Consider the following 18,791-nt stretch of genomic DNA (forward strand, 5'->3'; position numbering starts at 1 on the left):
TGGAGGGAAGGATCTTTGCAAAATAGCTGAGCATGGATAGAGAGTGTGAGAGGTAGAGTGTGTGGAAGGTGAGCTGGTTAGACTTTTAAGGGGCAGCCATTGATGACTGAAGCCATCCCAGAATTCTCTGCTCTCCTCTGTGACTCCCCCACACCCTGGCCATGCTCCACCAACAATACCCACTTTCCAATTCCTCAAACCACCATGTTCCTCCCATCTTTGCAAATGCATTTCCCATGGCCTGCAAAGGTCTCCCCACCTCTTCACTTAGTTCATTCCTACACATCCTTCAGAGGCCAGCTCATATGTCACTTCCCTTAGGAAACCTTCCTTGACTCTCCAGAGAAGCACCAGACCCCCAAATGTAACATTCTGTATTTTCCCTTCTTGGCATGTATCACAACTTGTGTGTTTATATTTGTGATGACTTGCTAAGCAAAGGGAGAGCAGAGCTGGTGTGTTTTGCCAAGTATCTTCTCCCCAGCACTTGAGCACGGTGTCTGGCTCCTCAACTGGGACAACGGGGCCTGCTCTCAACACCAGCCTCTGAAAGGACAAAGCGGGGATGCTCAGGAGTTTGAAGCTCACCCCAAAACTTGAGGTTGGTGGGGGGACATACAACACAGAGGCCCATGTGTGCCTGCACAGGAGGGGGTGAGCCAAGGCAGAGTCCCAAGTCAGCGGGGAAAGGCTGATGGGATGTGGAAGAAGGCAGAGGTGTCTAGAACCATTTGAGGTTTCTTGCTCGGTAAAGGGAGTGCAGTGGGCCCATTCTCAACTCAAGGGTCATAGATAGTGAAGCCAAAAGGGGCTTGCCACATCCCAGCCCCTACCGCCCACCCAAGTCCGTCTTCCTTCTGCCAGTGGCCTGGACTGTCCCCGGTGTCAGACACAGATCACGCAGCTCAGCAGCACAAGTCCCTTTTTATTAACCATCCTTTCCGGTCTGAATGTGCACAAGTAAAAAAGAAACAGTAAAATGCCCAGGCAGGGAGGGCAGGGGAAGGCGCTCCTGAGGTTATTAGGCCAGATTCCAGCTCATTTCCCCCTTGCAGACCCCCACCCGTGATTGAAATGCAACATGAGGCGGCAGTACAGCCCTGCTGATGTCCATCCTCCCAACCTTGTCCATATGCGTGCTGGCAGGGCCTGGTGCTGTGTAGCAGGCTGAGAGAAGATGGCCACGTGGGCCTGGCCCTGGGGGAGCCCAGAGGGGATGTGAAGAGGGGCAAGTCACCCAGGCTGGGGCTGAGCAGAAGTCTATGTGGCTCCAGCCAGCCTCTGCTTCTGGTATCTCCCTGCCCTGAGCACATGGGTCCCTCTCACCCCTACTTCTCCATTCAGAGGTTCTGGGCAGGAAGAGCCAGGGAAAATGCTGAGTGTTCCAGGCAGAGAAAGCCTGATTCGGTGCCTGGGGTTGGCCTGAGTAGCCAAAGTGTTCAAAATATGAAGGCGGAGAGTATCTCTCCTCACCTCGCGTGGGGCACAACCTAGCTATGTCCTAATGTGACTGACAGGCCTCTGAGGCCAGGCTTGGTGGACACGTGGAGCTGAGGAAGTGGACAAGGGAGGGTTTGGTCCACCCCACTACCATACTTAGGAGAGCAGGAGAGACTGAGCTCCATAGGAAAATGGGGTGGGGGAGAAGAGGTGATGGGGGAAAGGAGCAGACAAGATCCAGACTGGAAGGGAAACTTCTAGGCCAGCATGACTACACTCAAATGTTGTCCAGACAATGACATGTCAGCTGCCTTTTTTGTCTTGTCTCCGGGTACCAGGCTGGGGTTGACATGGAGGGCAGGGAGAAGAGAAGCAGCCATTGAAAGTGAAGATACCAGACACAGTCACCTTGATCCTCACGAGCCCAGCCCACGTGGCATTTCCAGCCTGCTCCATCACCCATTCTTGGGCCTTTGTCCCATTTTTTTTTCCTGGTCACACCTCGCAGTACGTGGGATCTTAGTTCCCTGACAGGGATTGCACCTGTGCCCCCTACACTGCAAGCAGAGTCTTAACTACTGGACCACCAGGGACGTCCCAACTCTTGTTGCTTTGAAAAGAGGGGCCCACCTGGAATCTAAGAGAGAAAGCAGACTCCCCACCGTGGGGTGAGTTCAGGGAGTACTCACAGCACCGTGGCACGGGGTGGCTCCTGGCTCCTGGCTCAGAGCTGGGCTGGCACCGTTTGTAAACATTAGACTTGGTGATGTCTGGGATGGAGGAGCAGAGGGATGTCTGGACCACAGGTCTGGGTAAAGAGGCAGGGCGAGACCCCAAAAGCCTTGGGAAATGTCAATCAGCCATGGGCAAGGGGGCTCTCGGGCTCTCCACGGGCCCAGGAGGCAGTGGACAGGCATCCATCTACCTGCCTTGGTGCACTCATTTGCTTTCAGGCTACCTCTGGGACTTGCGGGAGGAAGCCGCTGGTGGCTGGGCTGCCGACACACGGGAGCAGGTGCTGAGTCCCGGGGTGATGAGCAGAGCCTCTACTCAGGACAGGCTTCTCTGTGGAGGAGAGGACCTCTCGGTGCACACTCTTTCTCCAGAGGCAAGTCAGGCTGAGTTCTTTCTTTGGAGACCTACCAACACTCTTTACCCATGGCGTCCAGGCATGGAGAAGTCGAGAAGTGGAGGAGGGGAGGAGGTTCTCCTGTGGCATGAGACTTCCTCCTACCATCCATGGCACTGCCAGGATGGGGGAGCAGGAAGGGAGCTGAGTTGGAACTGTCCACGGGGGTGGGGTCTGATTTCACCCCAGAACTGTTTCTGGAAAAGGATGTGTGGATGTCATCCCACCAGTGGAGGGGAATGATGCCGGGCCCAGGGTGGTCCTGAAGCTCTATGAGATGGGTTCCTGGGTCTAACAACAAAGGCCAAGAATTCTCTGGGAGGCAGTGGTTACGCCAAAAGATCCACAAAAATGGCGTTGGCTGTGGTCTGGCCAAAGATGAAGGCTCCCAGTGTGACCAAGAGGACTCCGTAACTGACCATCGCCCACCAGCTGTAGAGCAGAGGGTGAGAGAGGGGGCCTGGTCAGTCAACCACTCATGACGTTGCAGACTCTCATATATATATAAATGTATGTACTAAGTCACTTCAGTCGTGTCTGAAGTCATGACTCTTTGTGACCCTAAGGACTGTAGCCAACCATGCTCCTCTGTCCCTGGGATTCTCCAGGCAAGAATATTGGAGTGGGTTGCCATGTATCAGTTAATTACTGTAATTACTTATACCACTTCTCCTGTGGGTAGAGCACTTCCTACTTCTCAACAGCTTTCACACAAAGGTTTATGGGGCTGGGTGTATGACTCCTAGACCATGGGTAAGGAGACCAAGACCTAATGCGATTAGCTGACTGGTCACAGGAGACCAAGGGCAGGACCAGAATTAGAATGTATGTCTCCTGATGGGAAAGATGGTCAGGAAAAAGCAAGTCACACGAAGTGATCCATTTTATTAAAAAATAAGTCAAAAGCATCTGCAAACTTATGTGTGTCAAAAACAGCTGCAGGCTTATAACTGGATTTTTTTTTTTTTTTTAGGCCTTACCACATGGCATATGGGATCTTAGTTCCCCGATTCCCCATTCCCCCTGTATTGGAAGAACAGAGTCTTAACCAGTGGACTGCCAGGGAAGTCCCCACAATAATTTTCTGTTTGTTTGTTTTTAAAGCATGCAACCTGGTCATAACCTCTCTACCATTCAGGAACATGTACATATTAAAAACAATGCAGTGTTTTGCAAAATGTGGCCTGTACATACAATGAATATTATTCGGCCTTAAAAACAAAGGACATTGTGACTCAAGTTACAACACACAGACCTTGAGGACATTATGCTAAGTGAAAGAAGCCAGGTACAAAAAAAAACAAATACAATTCCAGTTACAGGAAGTACCTAGAAGAGTCAGATTCACACAGAAAATAGAATGCTGGTTGCCAGGGGCTGGGGCGAAGGGGAACAAGGAGTGACTGTTTAATGGGTACAGAGTTTCAGTTTAGGATGATGCAAAAGTTCTGGAGATGGCTGGTGGTTACACAAAAATATGAACAGAATTAATAACTACTGAACACTTTAAAAAGGTAAAATTTTTTTAAATATAGTGTTTTGTTTTCAATAGACTAAGAAATATTGAAAAGGCCTCTATGTACTGTGCTGGCAGGGATATGGGGAACAGGGCACTTTCATTCACTGCTGCTGGGACTCGGACTGGTACTGCCTCTTGAGAGGGTAATTTGAACCCACGTTCCAAAGTGAAAAGGGGCATGCCTTGTGATAAAGCAACTTCCTTCTAAGAATCGATGACACTAAGATCCTTGAACAGGTGTGCCAAGGTGTATGTGCACAAGTGTGTTCACATTCAGGACACATTCAAACAACAGACTCTACAGCCACTGAAAAAGGAAGCAGTCGATCTTGTGTGGACAGAGAGTGATCTCCAAGATACATGGTTAAGTGAAAAAAAGCAGGGGTAGGAAAGTGTGTCTGGATTGAAATAATCTTTGGGAAAAAACCTAACCAGACACAAAAACCCATGTGTCTGTGTATACACACGCATCACTTTGTGTACACAGACATCCGTGCACACATAGCAACAGTCTACAAGGGCACAGGCCACGCTCATGACATGAGCTCTCTCAGGAGAAGGGAGAGGGCGGTGGGGAAGGAGGGACTTCCACGTTTTTCTCTAAAGTCCTTCAGAAGTGTTTGAACTGTTACAACTAACACGTTACTCATTTTAAAAGAAGTATTTTAAGGAACTTCCCCGGTGGTCCAGTGGCTAAGACTCCATGCTCCCAAAGCAGGGGGCCTGGGTTCGATCCCTGGTCAGGGAACTTGATCTCACATGCTGCAACTAAGACCCAGCAGAGCCAAACAAATAAATAAATATATATTTTTTAAACAGTATTTTAGAAACTCCTATTTTCAAAGTACACAGGTCTCCTGATTCCGACCAGTTTAAAGGGTACCTCCCCGTCCAGCACCTCCCCCAGAGGCCCACAGGCTGGGCCCTGCTTTACCTGGCTGGCTTGACTTCCTCCATCTCAGAGAGTTTGGCTTGAATGAGGCACAGCCCTGGAAGAGAAGAGGTGGCCCTGAGAGCTTGGCTGGGTTCCCCCCATAACCGGCCAGCCTCCACCTTTGCCAGGAGACAGGGGAGGTGGACAGAGAAAGGCCTGTGTTTCCTCCTCCACATTTTCCATCTCTGCCTCCACTCTGCACCCAGCTGGAAGCCTGGCAACTGGGCTCCCAGGAGAGGTCCTTGGGTGGCACATAAGACCTCAAGCTAAAGGGGCAGCACTGGGAGGCGACTTTGTGGTGCCCTCGCTGCAGGGCTTTCCCAATGCACTTCTGAGCAGGTGTGGCCCCCTTGCTCCAGGCCAAGTGGCAAGGGCCTTCCAGCTGGCCTCTTGGGTAGAAATAAGCTGGGTATAGGCAGAACTCGTGACTGGGCAGACAGGACAGTTTCCCAGGGATCCGGTGGCAGACTGTCTGAAACTCAAGTCTCCCAACCTCCGTGTCAGGGTGCCACTGCCAGACCCTAATTACCCTGTCGTGGGCTGACCCAGCCAGATCCCTGACAGTCATGGAGGAACAGGTTCTTGAAATAAGAGTTAAGACTATATAGACTGTGGATCTGGACAGACTTCAGTTTGAAAAGATTCTATTCTTCTTTAGTTGAGTTTGTTAACCTCTAGGGAAGTTTGTTACTCTCTCTGAACCTCACACCTCCTCATGGGTAAAATGGAGATGACAATTACACCTTCTCTGTAGGAGGTGATGCTCAAACAGGGGTTCCCACAGAGCCTGAAGGTGATTGATAAATGCTGGTGATTATTCTCCCCCGCAGGTGAGCAAGACAGGAGCTGAGGCCAGGAGGGTCTGGGAGTGAGTGCTGTGGGGACACCGGGGGTCCACACCTGGGAAGACAAAGATGAAGCAGGCGGCCAGGCCTCCGATGACTGAGATGACCTTGCCGATGTCAGGGATGAAGAGCGCCAGCAGCAAGGTGAGCAGGAACCAGACCAGCGTCTGCAGCACTCGCCGCCGCCGCTCCCGGCCCACGTCCTCCTCCACCGGCATGCCCTGGTAGCGCAGCCACAGGCCTTCGATCACCGCCCTGCCCACACAGAGAGGGGCTCAGAGGCGTACCTGCTGACAGAGCCCCCACACTCCAGCCATGGAGCCAGACCCCCAACTGGATGGACGGTAGGTAAGACAATCCCTGGGCCTCAGTCTCCTCTTCTGCGAAATGGGTCTAGTGGCATTCTTCTCAGGGTTGCCATGGGGACCGGATGGGATGGTGAATGTGAAAGACTGAGTGCCTTGCCTGGTCCAGAGTTTGCACACCCCATGGGAACTGATTCCACTAGACTCCTGGAAAGGGAGGGTCTGGGGTATCCAGAAGACAGGGTGTTCAGGAAGGGACCTGGATTAGAGGTTCTCAGAGCACTCACAGGTTGTCCTGGTGACTCTGCCCCCCAAGACCAGGCTGGGGGTGCTTGCAGGGCCATCCTAGGCATTGACTGTTTCCTATGGGCTTCAATGTCTCTCTCTATAAAATGGATGTTTCACAAGGCCCAAGGCCGTGTTCAAAGGGCATCCAGGGGCCCTGGTGAGAAGCACCACCTTCAAGGGGTGGGGCGGAGGGCTCACCGTCCGCAGAAGTGCAGGATGGGGTAGGAGGTGAGCACACTCAGGATGATGAAGGCACGGGCCACAGCCACAGCCATGTCTTCTGACGGGTAGGACAGGAGCACGTCAGGGTCCACGGCGTCTCCAAAGGTCAGGAAGCCGCAGATACCTGAGGGCGGGGACGAGAGGGCTGGGTCAGAGCGACCCTGGGAGGGTTAGGGAGAGGGACAATCCCTTGCTCAGTCCAGCAGCAGATGGGGAGGTGACAGACCAGCCCTGGAGGCTAAAACTGAGGCTTAGAAGGGTGTCGGGGCTGGGCTCAGAAGCCCTCTTCCCTGACTTCTCACATTCCCCACACCCACACTGTTAACCTCTTTAATCTTGAACTCCCCCAGCAGTTCCTGTCTCAGAGCTTCTGCATTAACTTCTGTCTGCCCATCTCCTCATCATTCAGGTCTCAGCTCAGAGGTCCCTCCTCATCCACAGTGACCCCCGACCCCAGGCACTCTCTCGACATCACCTTGTTCTCTTTTCTTCACAGTGTTCCTCTGAGGTTGTTTTTTTTCCCCCACTTGTTTATCATCTGTCTCCCTCAACTAGTAAAAACATGAACTCCAGGAGAACAGGGGCTCTGCCTATTTGCCTCCCTTGTTCTTGGCTCCCTATTCCTGGCTGTATCTGCAGAGGCTAGTACAGAGCTGGTCCTGAGACCCATCTGTGGGAGCAATCACTGGGCCATTCTTCTTGGTCTCCCAGTCCTGCTCCCTCATCCACACCATTCTCCACACAATACGCAGAGCCAACCCTTCTCCGAGCCACACCCCTGCTGAAAACGCTTCCTCTCCGGCTCCCACCAGTCCTCAAGGGTCTGGCTGTGCTCCCCGTTTGGTGCTGCTGCCCACCACCCACCCCCACAGCTTGTTCCACAGACCTTCTTCTGTCCTGGCCTCAGGGACTCTGCATTTTCTCGTTCCTCTGTCTAGAATGCTTTCCCCCTGGGCTCTTCAGATTCTAGCTCCTTATCATGGTTTGGGCTTCCCCAGATGCCATCTCCTCTGAGGGGAGCCGTCTTTGATCCGCCCCCTAAAGCCAGCCCCACTCACATCTTCCCTGGTTCGCTGTTACTGTGGCACGCATCTGGATTTCCTTACTGATTGCCGGTTTCTGCTATAAGACTGTCTCTCCGAATAGACTGTCAATTTCATGCAAAGCAGGACCAGACCTCTCTCTGTCTATGGCATCCCCTCCATGCTGAGAACGTTCCTGGGACTGACTGACTAGGCACCCACTGACAGCTGCTGAATGAATACATGCATGCATCTCTCATTTGGGCGGGAGGAGCCCCAAGGAACCCCAAGTTCAAGCCAACGCCAACGGAAGTATTTGACGTGCTGGGAATGCAGGGTTAAGCCCAGGAAATCCTGGGCCAGAGGACTTGGGGATGAAAATGGAGAGTGGGAGCCCTCTAAGCCTGGCCCTCAGAGGGGAGCACTCACCTGTGCCCATGTAGACAGCGAGGGCGATGACCATGGCAGCTGTCACCACGCCGCCCCAGGTCTTCACCTCGGGCTGCCGCATGCTGTTGAAGACGGGTACGCTGCTCACGTGACACTGTCAGGGTGAAGGGCAGGGTCAGGGTGTGCAAGTGACCTCATCCCAAGGACAAAGGGCAAAGTCCTGGGACTCCCACTCAGCTCCCCCTTCCAGGACCACCCTCACCACCACCCTGCCCGTCCCACCGATAATGTAGATTCCATCCCAGGATGGGGAGTGAGCTAAGGGAACAAAAGGGACCTTGAAACTGCCACCTGAAATCCGAAGCAGATGGTGGGCATGGCATTGAACACGGCTATCCAGGAAGCTGGCCTGCGGACAGACACACAAGATGCTGCTGCCCGTGAAGCCCTCAGAGTCCCCAACTGCCCCACGCCTTTACTCTTCAGTCAGCCCCCCACAGCCCCCACCAGCCAGCGACACACATTCCCCCCACACAAGGGTGGAGTGGAGAGGACACACTTCACAGGTCAGTAAACTGAGGCTCTGGAAGGCCCTCCTGGGACTCAAATCCAGAAGTTCTGGTTCTTGCACTTGGGCTTCTGCTTCTCTGGTTTGTTCCTTTCAAGAAAAAGGAAACCAAACTTCCTCTCAGTGGTAAAAAATACACCTTGCCTGCCAATGCAGGAGACATGGGTTTGATCCCTGGTCCAGGAAGAGCCCATATTTTGAGGAGCAACTAAGCCTTGGAGCCACAACTGTTGAGCCCACATGCTGCCACTACTGAAGCCTGAGGCTGTGCTCCGCGACAAGACAACAGAGAAGCCACTGTAAGAGAAGCCTGTGTGCCGCAACTAGCGAGTAGTGCCCACCTGCCACAACTAGAGAAAAGCTCTAGAGGCAACGAAGACCCAGCACAACCAAAAATAAATTAATTAATTTAAAAAAGTTTTAAAGCTTTAAAAAAAAAAGAAACCTTTTTTTAAAAAAAAAAATGAGAAAATTGATTCATTTTCACAAAGAAGATACAGGTAAGCACATGTTGAAAAAACGTGCAGTTCCACCTTGGCAGGATCTATAACCCAAGGCCTAGTCTCACACTGGCTCATTTGTTGTACGTCAATGGCAAAGTGGCCCTCATCTCTGGTTCTTACTCTTCTCTCCAGTAAAAGGAGATCAGGACCTCTTGTCTCCTTCCTACAATGACCAATGAGTCAAACCCCTAATGAGCCTTGGGATTTTTTTTTTTTAATGTATTTATTTGGCTGTGCCAGGTCTTAGTCATTAGACGTGGTATTTAGCTCTCTGACCAGGGGCCCCCTGCATTGGGGGCAGGGAGTCTCAGCCACTGGACCACCAGGGAAGTCTCCTGTGTGGCTTTTTGATGCCTGACCTAATACCTCCTGGGGCCCAAGTGCAGCTTCTACCCTATGTGCCTCCTGGGGGCCCTCACTCACCTGTTCAGGATGTCTGCTGGGGTCATCTCTTTATCAGGCCAGATGTATTTGATGATGATGATGGCAGTGACATACCAGGTACCCACGACGCTCAGGAAGCTGCCAGAAAGGATGAATTAAGCCTCCTCCTCCCTAGTCCCAGCTGCCTCTTCTTCGATTCTATCCCCAGGGACATCCATCCTTCACCTTAGTGACCAAAAGTGTCTAAGGAACCAACTGGGAGATCATTCCAAACAAAGACTTAAGAAATGCATGAGAAATAAATTTCAAAGAAACAAGCCACAGTTAGGAAGCCAAGAGGGGACCAGACTGACATGTGTGGCCACTGGGAAATAAGGTGGTTCAGCTCCATAGCTCAGAGACTGCAGCAGGGGGCACTGGGCTTCAAAGCACATCTGCTACTTCAATCAGAGCAGCCCAGGTATGGCCAGAGCTGCAAGCAGGGCCTTTGAGAAGCAGGAAAGGCTGGAGGGAGAAGGCTCCAAGGCACTAATACCAGAAAGTCAACATTAAAGAGAACCTTGGAGACACTGAGCATGACCCCTTCAATTAAGGATCACAGCAAACAGGTTAGAATCCCTGTTTTTCAGACTCTGAGCCAAGAAGCTAGTCCCTTCCCTTCACACTGAGCTGCATGGAAAATGCTGTGAAGCTAACAATTCCAAATGATCAAAAAATCTCATGCTTTGTGAGAAAGACAAGGCCCAGGCCAGGAGAGGCCTTCACATTCAGGATTACTATCCGTCCCTTCTTGGACAAGGACATTTGGAACTGATGCTCCCACTGATGCAAAGAGCCACTGTCTCCCTAGCTGCTGACACAGAAGGAACGTCTTCTGCTAGAACCTCTGCAAGCCCTGTTCTGTCTCTGCCTTGCCCCCTCTTTCTGCCCCGGAGGCAAGGTGGCATGGAGGAGAGGGGTTCCCCTGCTGCCCTTGGGTCTCTGACTGCCTGTGACCAGAACTGCTGTCCAGCGCAGGCTGGGGTGGGGCCTCCAAACCTGGCATATTTCTGGAAGCCGATCTCCCTGGGGATGGAGAGGGGCAGGATGAAGAGGAAGGCAGTGAGGCTGATGGTGAACTTGCGGTCTGTGTACCAGGGGCTGCCGCCGGGCCCCTCAGGCTCCTTTGCCATCACAGCTATAACTGCAGAGGGAGGAAGGAGGGAAGGTGATGCCAGGCTCCTGCAGGGTATGGTCCTCCACCTCTGCTGGGATCTCCAACTGTCTCATGGGCCCAGCAGCCAGCAGGGAGGATTCCCAGATGAATGCCGGGCCCGGGCCTTGGGTGGGTATTCCAGGCTCTTCCCCGCCCACTGCAGGATCCCCAGGGCCAGGCGGGAGGGATGAGGTAGATACTGAGGGGGGACCTCACTCTTGTCCTGCTGGTCCCCGATGATGATGAGGAAGGCGATGCAGGTCCCGAAAGTGTAGGTGGCAATGGCGACCTCACACAGCACGCCTGTCAGCTTGCCACACACAGCCCACACCACCTCCTGGTAGGTCCTCTCATTGCTGGCCTGGGAGCAGTAGGCCAGGATGACGAGGCCACTGATGATGAAAACCAGCATGGCCTGCAGGCAGGGTGGAGCAAGAGTGTATGGGAAAGGCCTGGCAGCAAAGAGCAGCCTGGTTTTGCTCAGCGTTTACTGGCCTGGTGCCCAAAGTCCATTTGGCAAATGAGCCTTATCCTGCAGGGTAATTTTAATAGATTACTGGAATCGGCATTTTCCTTAAAGACAAAAAGTTTTGAGGAAAATTTCAAACATCGCTCAAATCTCAAATTCAAAAATCATCAATTCAGGGACTTCCTTGGTGGGGCAGTGGTTAGGACTCCATGCTGCCAATGCAGGGAGGGCAGGTTCAATCCCTGGTGGGCAACTAATATCCCACATGCTGTGTGGTGTGGCCAAAAGATTAAAAACAAAAAAATCATCAATTCAAGACCAGTCTTGTTTCATCTCTTCCCTCTCCCACTCTGGATTATGTTGAAGAAAATACAAATTTCATCAGCAAATATTTCAACATGCAGTTCTAAAAGGTGTGGGCCCGCTTTTTAAACGTAACCACATAACTATTAAATACGCAACTGATGTCTGAAATTCCCTAATTGCTAAGAACGCTTCTCATCTGGCCTCAAAGGAAAGAATGCTACAGTAGTTTAATAATGTCAGCCATGTGTGGCAGAGGGGAGAGTGATTAGCATGTGTCACTGACCACTCCCGATCCAGAGCCCCCCTTTTGAGGCCAGGAGCCCAGACCCACCACTCTGCATTTCTGCCTGCCAGGCCCCCTCACTCACCATCTGCAATGTGATGCCGGCTGCCACGCCCCCGGCAGTGCTGAAGGCTGCCGGGAAGTTGAGTAGCCCCGCGCCCAGGCAGGCATTGACAACGATGAAGATGGCTCCAAGTGTGGAAGTGGTGCCTCCGCCCACACCCCCAGGAGGGGCCTCCCCCTCACTCTTGGGGGCTATGTCCACAGAGGGACTCTGCAGCAGACGGGCACGCTCCCCAGAGTCTGTGCTTAAACCCCATTCGCCAAGGTCTCTGTTGATGCTGACCTGGGCCATGGCCCCTGGAGTCCTGTTCCCGCAGGGTCTGTGGGTTCTGTCTCACGGCCTCATCCACTGGGGAACTGAGGGAACACACCTTCAGCTGGAAGGGTGGCCCCAGCCTGTGTGGGGCTGTTATCCTAGGAGGCCTGTGGATTCCGGCTCTCCTAAACCTAGATGGGAAAGGCAGGTATACTGTTATCCCAAGATAACGACTTTCCCAAGATCAGATGGCTGAGATCCAAACCCAGGTGTGCTAGTGTGTGGATCACTGCACTGGGTGCCACAGCGTAATGGCAGAGACAGAAAGGTGTCAGACGCAACTCCTGCCTGCTTCAGGCTCACGGACTGATCAGGTAAGTAAGACACAAACCCAGAAGAGAGGGGTACCGACATGTCAGCACTAGAGGCCATGCGTGCATCAAGCAGGAGTGTCATGCACATATCTTATCTCATTCATTCCTTAGATTACAGTGGTCATAAGGTTCAGAGAGATCAAATCACTCATTCAGGATCACACAGTAGCAAGCTGCAGAGGAAGACTGAGATCCAAATCTGTCTGGCTTCCCAACTGGTTTCTATACCGCAGGGTCTGAAGAACAATCCTCACCTAGAACTGTGGGTACTTCAGTTTCTCACACCCAGCATACCTCCCTCCTGCCCAGAGTCTCAATGCTGTGGAGCTTTCAAAGCCCTTCAAAATTTCAGTGAGGATTTAAATTCTCTTCTCCCACATGACTGACCTCACCACTGCCCATCACAGATGCATTCCATCTCATGCCCCCAACACACAGGGGGGTCTAAAATGTCTACTGAGGCCTCTTGGGTGGTCTGATTCTTGCCATGGCTCCTCCTGTGATGGCTGAACAAAGTTGGGAGCTGTAAACTTATCACACAGAAAAGGGGGCGTTTGGGTACTCTCAGACATGTCACCAAGCATGCAAGCAAGGGACACAGCTCCAGGGAAAATATCTCCCTGCTGGCTTCAAATCCAGAAAGATCAGTCAGATGCCACAGGGCTTTCTCTTATGCAACTTGCCACCCAGCCAGCAACTCAGCAAAAAATCAAAGCAGTGAATGAGTACTGGAGGCACTTTTGGTCTCAGGCTTCCAGTGTAGCTCCAGAGAGAACCATGTAAAGCAGGTGCTCCCCACGCTGTGAGACCTCGCCCTCCATCCTGCTCACCTCTCAGACACAAGAGGTCTCTGCACTGCTCCGGAATCTCTTAGCCTCCCCTCCCCTCAAATTACTCTGCTCCATGGTCCCCAGCTTACCTGCTCTTTCCACCCTTCTGGCTTTGGTGGACAGAGAGCTATGGGCTATTCCTTATGGCGCCTTCTTCCCCAAACTCTGAGATCTGATTCTCCTCACTTCCCTGTCTGCCTTCAATTTTTTCTTTCTCAAACTTCACCAGTGCTGGTCAACAGAGTGAAGGGAAGTGAGACTCTCTGACTTAACTCACAGAGTGAAGCAACAGCTCAGTTAGGGAAACAGACCCACGGAGGGAGAGAGGCTTATGTCCCAGAGGCTCGTTGGCAGAGTCAGAACTAGCAGCTTAATGCCCACGCCCTCAGGCCAGAGCTGTAACCACTGCAGTAGGCCCCTGAGAGCCCAACGAGAGTAAGTACCCAGGCCAGCCTGGGGCCGAATCCCAGAAATACGAGGGGTGGGCTGCATTGGAAAATGGGCCACGGCCCACCCGGGACAGAGAGTGGGCTGCTGTGTGGTAAACTGTGGAGGGGGTTCCGGGGCTCGACAGGTGGAGACCAGGTAGGGACAGGCCGGGATAAGGTGCGGCAAGGGCCGGCTGACCCCGAGCGGGCGTGGTACAGAGGATGACAGGTTGCAGAGCCCTGCAGCGAGTGAGTAGGGTTCTGCCGCGGTGGGGCCCTTGGGGACCCAGATTCCACCCTCCACCAACCTGTACCTCCTTCCACCTACCTGCGGTCTTTCTAGCCCCGGCCGGTAGTGTAGACACGTGAGCAGCGATCACATGACCGCCGGGGCCGGGGCGGACCGTGGGGCACGCTGGGAGTTGTAGTCTTCTGGGGGCGTCAGTGTTAGACTGTTGTTCAGTCACCAAGTCGTGTCCGACTCTTTCCGACCCCGGTGTAGTTCAGCACACCAGGCCTCCCTGTCCCTCACTAACTTCAGGAGTTTGCCCAAGTGCATGTTCATTGCATCGGTGAGGCCGTCCAGCCATCTCATCTTCTGACGCCCTCTTTTCCTTCTGCCCTCGATCTTTCCCAGCATCAGGGACTTTTCCAATGAGTCTACCAGCTCTCTAATCCTCATCCCAAAAGCTTTGCCCTCGGTATTTCCCAGCACCAGGGACTTTTCCAATGAGTCTGCCAGCTCTCTAATCCTCATCCTGAAAGCACTGCCCCAAACTACTCCCGGCACCCTGTCCGCCCGTATTTATCCCGTTACCTTTGGTCCCGGGTCCCTTGGCCAAAGCACACACTTCTGCTTCCTTTTAGGAAGAGCTTTGGGAGGTTTGGTATCTTTGCCAGTCCCGGTGCCCCGTGGGCCCTGGCTGTTGGGCTTCATTGTCCTTGTTTCCCTTCTTGCCGTCACACCCACGGACAGGGACTCAGGATAGCGAGGGGTCATCTGTACCTCCTTGAGCTGTGGCTGGCCTGAGGGTTGTTCATATTAATAGTTATAACCCCAGAGCCTGGATTCTACAACTGAGAATCTGAGGCATTGGTGTCACTCAAATAAATAAATATTTGTTGAACCAAGCAATCAGTGTCCAGAGCCCTGGCTTCTGTTTCTGGCTGTGTGCCACTTGAAAGTTGCCACATAACCTTTGGCTTTCCAACGGTCTCATCTATATTACCTCCTCTCCACGCACCAAAGGTCCTTGCTGGTGAGATTCTGTGTCCTGTTTACCTGGTTTCCCTCAATGGTGACATTTTGCACAATTACAGCACCATATCACAACCAGGATACTGACATTGACTTGATCCACTGATCATGTTCCATTTCCTCAGTCACATTTATAGTTATTTTTGGTGTATATTTAGTTCGATACAACTTAATCATGTGCGGAGTTTACAAATCTACATATACCACATTCAAGATTCTGAATATTTCATTCATCACAGGGATCCCTCCTGTTGCCCTTTTATTAACATAACCACACTCACCTCCCTCCAGCAAGGCTACCCCCTTCTGCAACTCCTCTCAATTACTCATCCATGGCAGTCAACTCCATTTCTAAAAGGTTCTGATTTCAAAAAATGTTCTATAAATAGGATCATAAAGTCTGTAAATTTTTAGGATTGACTATTTTTATCCAGCATAATTGCTGGAAGACTCATGCAAGTATATGTTTTGTTACCGAGTAACAATATTCCATGGTCTGTGCAGTTTGTGCAACTAATCACTTTTGGAGGACATCTGAGCTGTTTTCAGGTTTTTAAAAACAAAAATGATTTTGTTGTGATTTATGAATTTTACCACAGAATTCATACTTTCAGTGCCCAGTACAGTGGTTTTTAGTGTATTCAGAGTTTTACTCATTACCACTACCTAATATCAGTTCAGTTCAGTTCAGTTGCTCAGTCGTGTCTGACTCTTTGCGATCCCATGGACTGTAGCACGCCAGGCCTCCCTGTCCATCACCAACTCCTGGAGTTCACTCAGACTCACGTCCATCGAGTCAGTGATGCCATCCAGCCATCTCATCCTCTGTCGTCCCCTTCTCCTCCTGCCCCCAATCCCTCCCAGCATCAGAGTCTTTTCCAATGAGTCAACTATTAGCATGAGGTGGACAAAGTACTGGAGTTTCAGCTTTAGCATCAGTCCTTCCAAAGAAATCCCAGGGCTGATCTCCTTCAGAATGGACTGGTTGGATCTCCTTGCAGTCCAAGGGACTCTCAAGAGTCTTCTCCAACACCACAGTTCAAAAGCATCAATTCTTCAGCACTCAGCCTTCTTCACAGTCCAACTCTCACATCCATACATGACCACTGGAAAAACCATAGGCTTGTCTAGACGGACCTTTGTTGGCAAAGTAATGTCTCTGCTTTTCAATATGCTATCTAGGTTGGTCATAATTTTTCTTCCAAGGAGTAGGCGTCTTTTAATTTCATGGCTGCAGTCACCATCTGCAGTGATTTTGGAGCCCCCCCGCCCCCCACCAAAAAAAATAAAGTCTGACACTGTTTCCACTGTTTCCCCATCTATTTCCCATGAAGTGATGGGACCAGATGCCATGATCTTTGTTTTCTGAATGTTGAGCTTTAAGCCAACTTTTTCACTCTCCACTTTCACTTTCATCAAGAGGCTTTTTAGTTCCTCTTCACTGTCTTCCGTAAGGGTGGTGTCATCTGCATATCTGAGGTTATTGATATTTCTCCTGGCAATCTTGATTCCAGCTTGTGCTTCTTCCAGCCCAGCGTTTCTCATGATGTACTCTGCATATAAGTTAAATAAGCAGGGTGACAATATACAGCCTTGACGTACTCCTTTTCCTATTTGGAACCAGACCTAATATCAGAACATTGTTATCACTCACTCCCAAAACCCTGCAACCATTAGCAGCCATTCTCCATTCCTCCCTCTCCCAAGCCCCTGGCAACCACTAATCTACTTTGTGCCCTGCATGAACTGTTTTCAAGATTCATTCATATTGAAGCATATTTTAGTACTTTATTCCTTTTTATTGCTGAGTATTATTACATGTACGTATGTGTATGGCTATATCAAATTTTGCTTATTCATTCGTCAGTTGATTGGACATTTATGGTTTCCATTTTTTGGCTCTTATGAATAATGCCACAGTGACCATTCAGGTACATGTTTTTGTATGCGCGTTTTATTTATTTTGTATACACAGAAGTAGACTTGCTGGGTCAAATGGAAACAACGTCTAACCTTTTGAGGAATTGCCAGCCTGTTTTCCACAGCAATTGCCCCATTTTACATTCTGACCAGCAGATGTATAAACGTTCTGTAACTATAACTGCACGTGTGCTCCGTGTCCAACTCTTGGCAACTCTGTGAACTACAGTCAGCCAGGCGCCTCTGTCCATGGGACTTTCCAGGCAAGAATAATGGAGTGGGCTGCTATTTCCTACTCCAGGGGATCTTCCCAAACCAGGGATCGAGCTAGCGTCTCTCGTGTCTCCTGCACTGGCAGTGGATGCTTTACCACTGATGCCTGGGAAGTCCATAACGGTTCGTTTCTCTATTTCCATGAAAACCCTTGCTATTGTCTGATTAGAACCATCCTAATGGGTGTGAAGTGATTCTCATTGTGGTTTTGAGTTGCATTTCCCTGATGACTCATGTTAGCATCTTTTCATGTGGCTATTAGCTATTAGTATGTCTTCTCTGAAGAAGTGTCTATTCAGACCCCTTTTCCTGTTATTTTTTATTGAGTTGTAAGATTCCTTTATATATTCTTGATATAAATCCCTTGTCAATTATGTGATTTACAACACTATTCCCAACATGTTTATAAGACTTTAAAAAAAAAGTTGGTCTTTCAGTTATTAGATAGAAATGAGCCATTAATTTCTATTAAAATTTTTCCAATCAACATACTCCAATAAAAACTAATTAAAAAAATTTCAACAGCCTAGGAGTAAGGAAAAAATTCTCAAAAACAAAATTCTCAAGTTGGTTGAATGAGCTGGACTTTGGTTGTTTAGAGGTAAGAAGGGCAGTTTGGTCTAATAGCACCCAATGGCTGGCCCATGGGTCAGCTGTATCTCCGCATCACCTAGAAAGTTTATTATTATTATTAAAAAAACAAATTCCAAGCCTTACCTCAGACATACTGAGCCAGAATGCCCAGAGGTAAGACCAGAGAATCAATATTTTAAAAATCCAGATTTGAGAACTATTTTGCCTTAAATTATAGTGAAACAAAGGCATGACTTCTCTTTCTGGGCAGGCAAACCACCTCCTCTATCAAGTGGAAGAACATTAACATCTTAGACTCTAGCAGGAAGCAAGGAAAAGGTTGATGGCAAACAGACTGAACTGTCAGAAAAACATCAGGTTCACACCCTGCATGACTTTTTCGTGAGGAATAGGACTTAGTCCAGGGTGAGCTGGAAATGCATGTGTTTAAAAATAACAAGGTTGGCTGCGTGGTAAAGTTCCTTTTCCAGCTGAGGTCTTGATGGCCAACTTTCAACCACTTTGGCTCCAGACAGGGCGACTTTAAGCAGTTTCTTCTATGATAGGCAGTCAGCTCCTTTACATAGCCGCTGACTAATCCGTTGCCTGTTTACCCATTTAAGATACCTTCCCAAAGACATGCAGTGAGTCAGTCCATTCACTTGACCCTTCATCACCTGGGGATATCCATTAGCAACAGGAACACGCAGAGCCAAGAAGTGGGAATGAGCCCATTATGCACTGTGTCTCTCAGAGAGTGAGGAGATGCAAGGGGGAAGGACCAAGGTGAGCCCGTTTTCCCCTCCTAACTATAATCAAAACTCTGTGGATGGGCTCTGGGCCTGACCCCTGCTCCACTGCCTGTCCGTCCAGAGCTGTCCTGTTGTGAATGGCTCCTGGCATGAAGTATAAGGTGACAGGAAAACCTTGGGATGTTTGCTGATGGAGTACGTGACTTTATGGTAGAGGCTGGTGATCTAGTTTGCATCTTGCTTATAAGTCATTAAAAAAAAA

General features: G+C 50.4%; 1 protein-coding gene across 3 annotated transcripts; it reads right to left on the reverse strand.

Moving 5' to 3' along the window:
- Nucleotides 1–905: 905 nt before the first annotated feature.
- SLC38A7 (solute carrier family 38 member 7) lies at nucleotides 906–14,110 on the reverse strand. 3 transcript variants are annotated; one of them, XM_005218544.5, is made up of 11 exons: nucleotides 14,082–14,110; nucleotides 11,888–12,312; nucleotides 10,961–11,159; nucleotides 10,588–10,732; nucleotides 9,589–9,687; nucleotides 8,446–8,503; nucleotides 8,134–8,248; nucleotides 6,659–6,806; nucleotides 5,923–6,122; nucleotides 5,023–5,077; nucleotides 906–3,001 (listed from the first exon to the last, which is right to left on the reverse strand). In XM_005218544.5, the coding sequence occupies exons 2-11, from the start codon at nucleotides 12,155–12,157 to the stop codon at nucleotides 2,899–2,901; spliced, it is 1,392 nt and encodes a 463-aa protein (XP_005218601.1). In that variant the 5' UTR covers nucleotides 12,158–12,312; nucleotides 14,082–14,110; the 3' UTR covers nucleotides 906–2,898.
- Nucleotides 14,111–18,791: the final 4,681 nt, after the last annotated feature.

This window comes from Bos taurus, chromosome 18, assembly GCF_002263795.3.
Source record: "Bos taurus isolate L1 Dominette 01449 registration number 42190680 breed Hereford chromosome 18, ARS-UCD2.0, whole genome shotgun sequence".
Classification (NCBI taxonomy): domain Eukaryota; kingdom Metazoa; phylum Chordata; class Mammalia; order Artiodactyla; family Bovidae; genus Bos; species Bos taurus.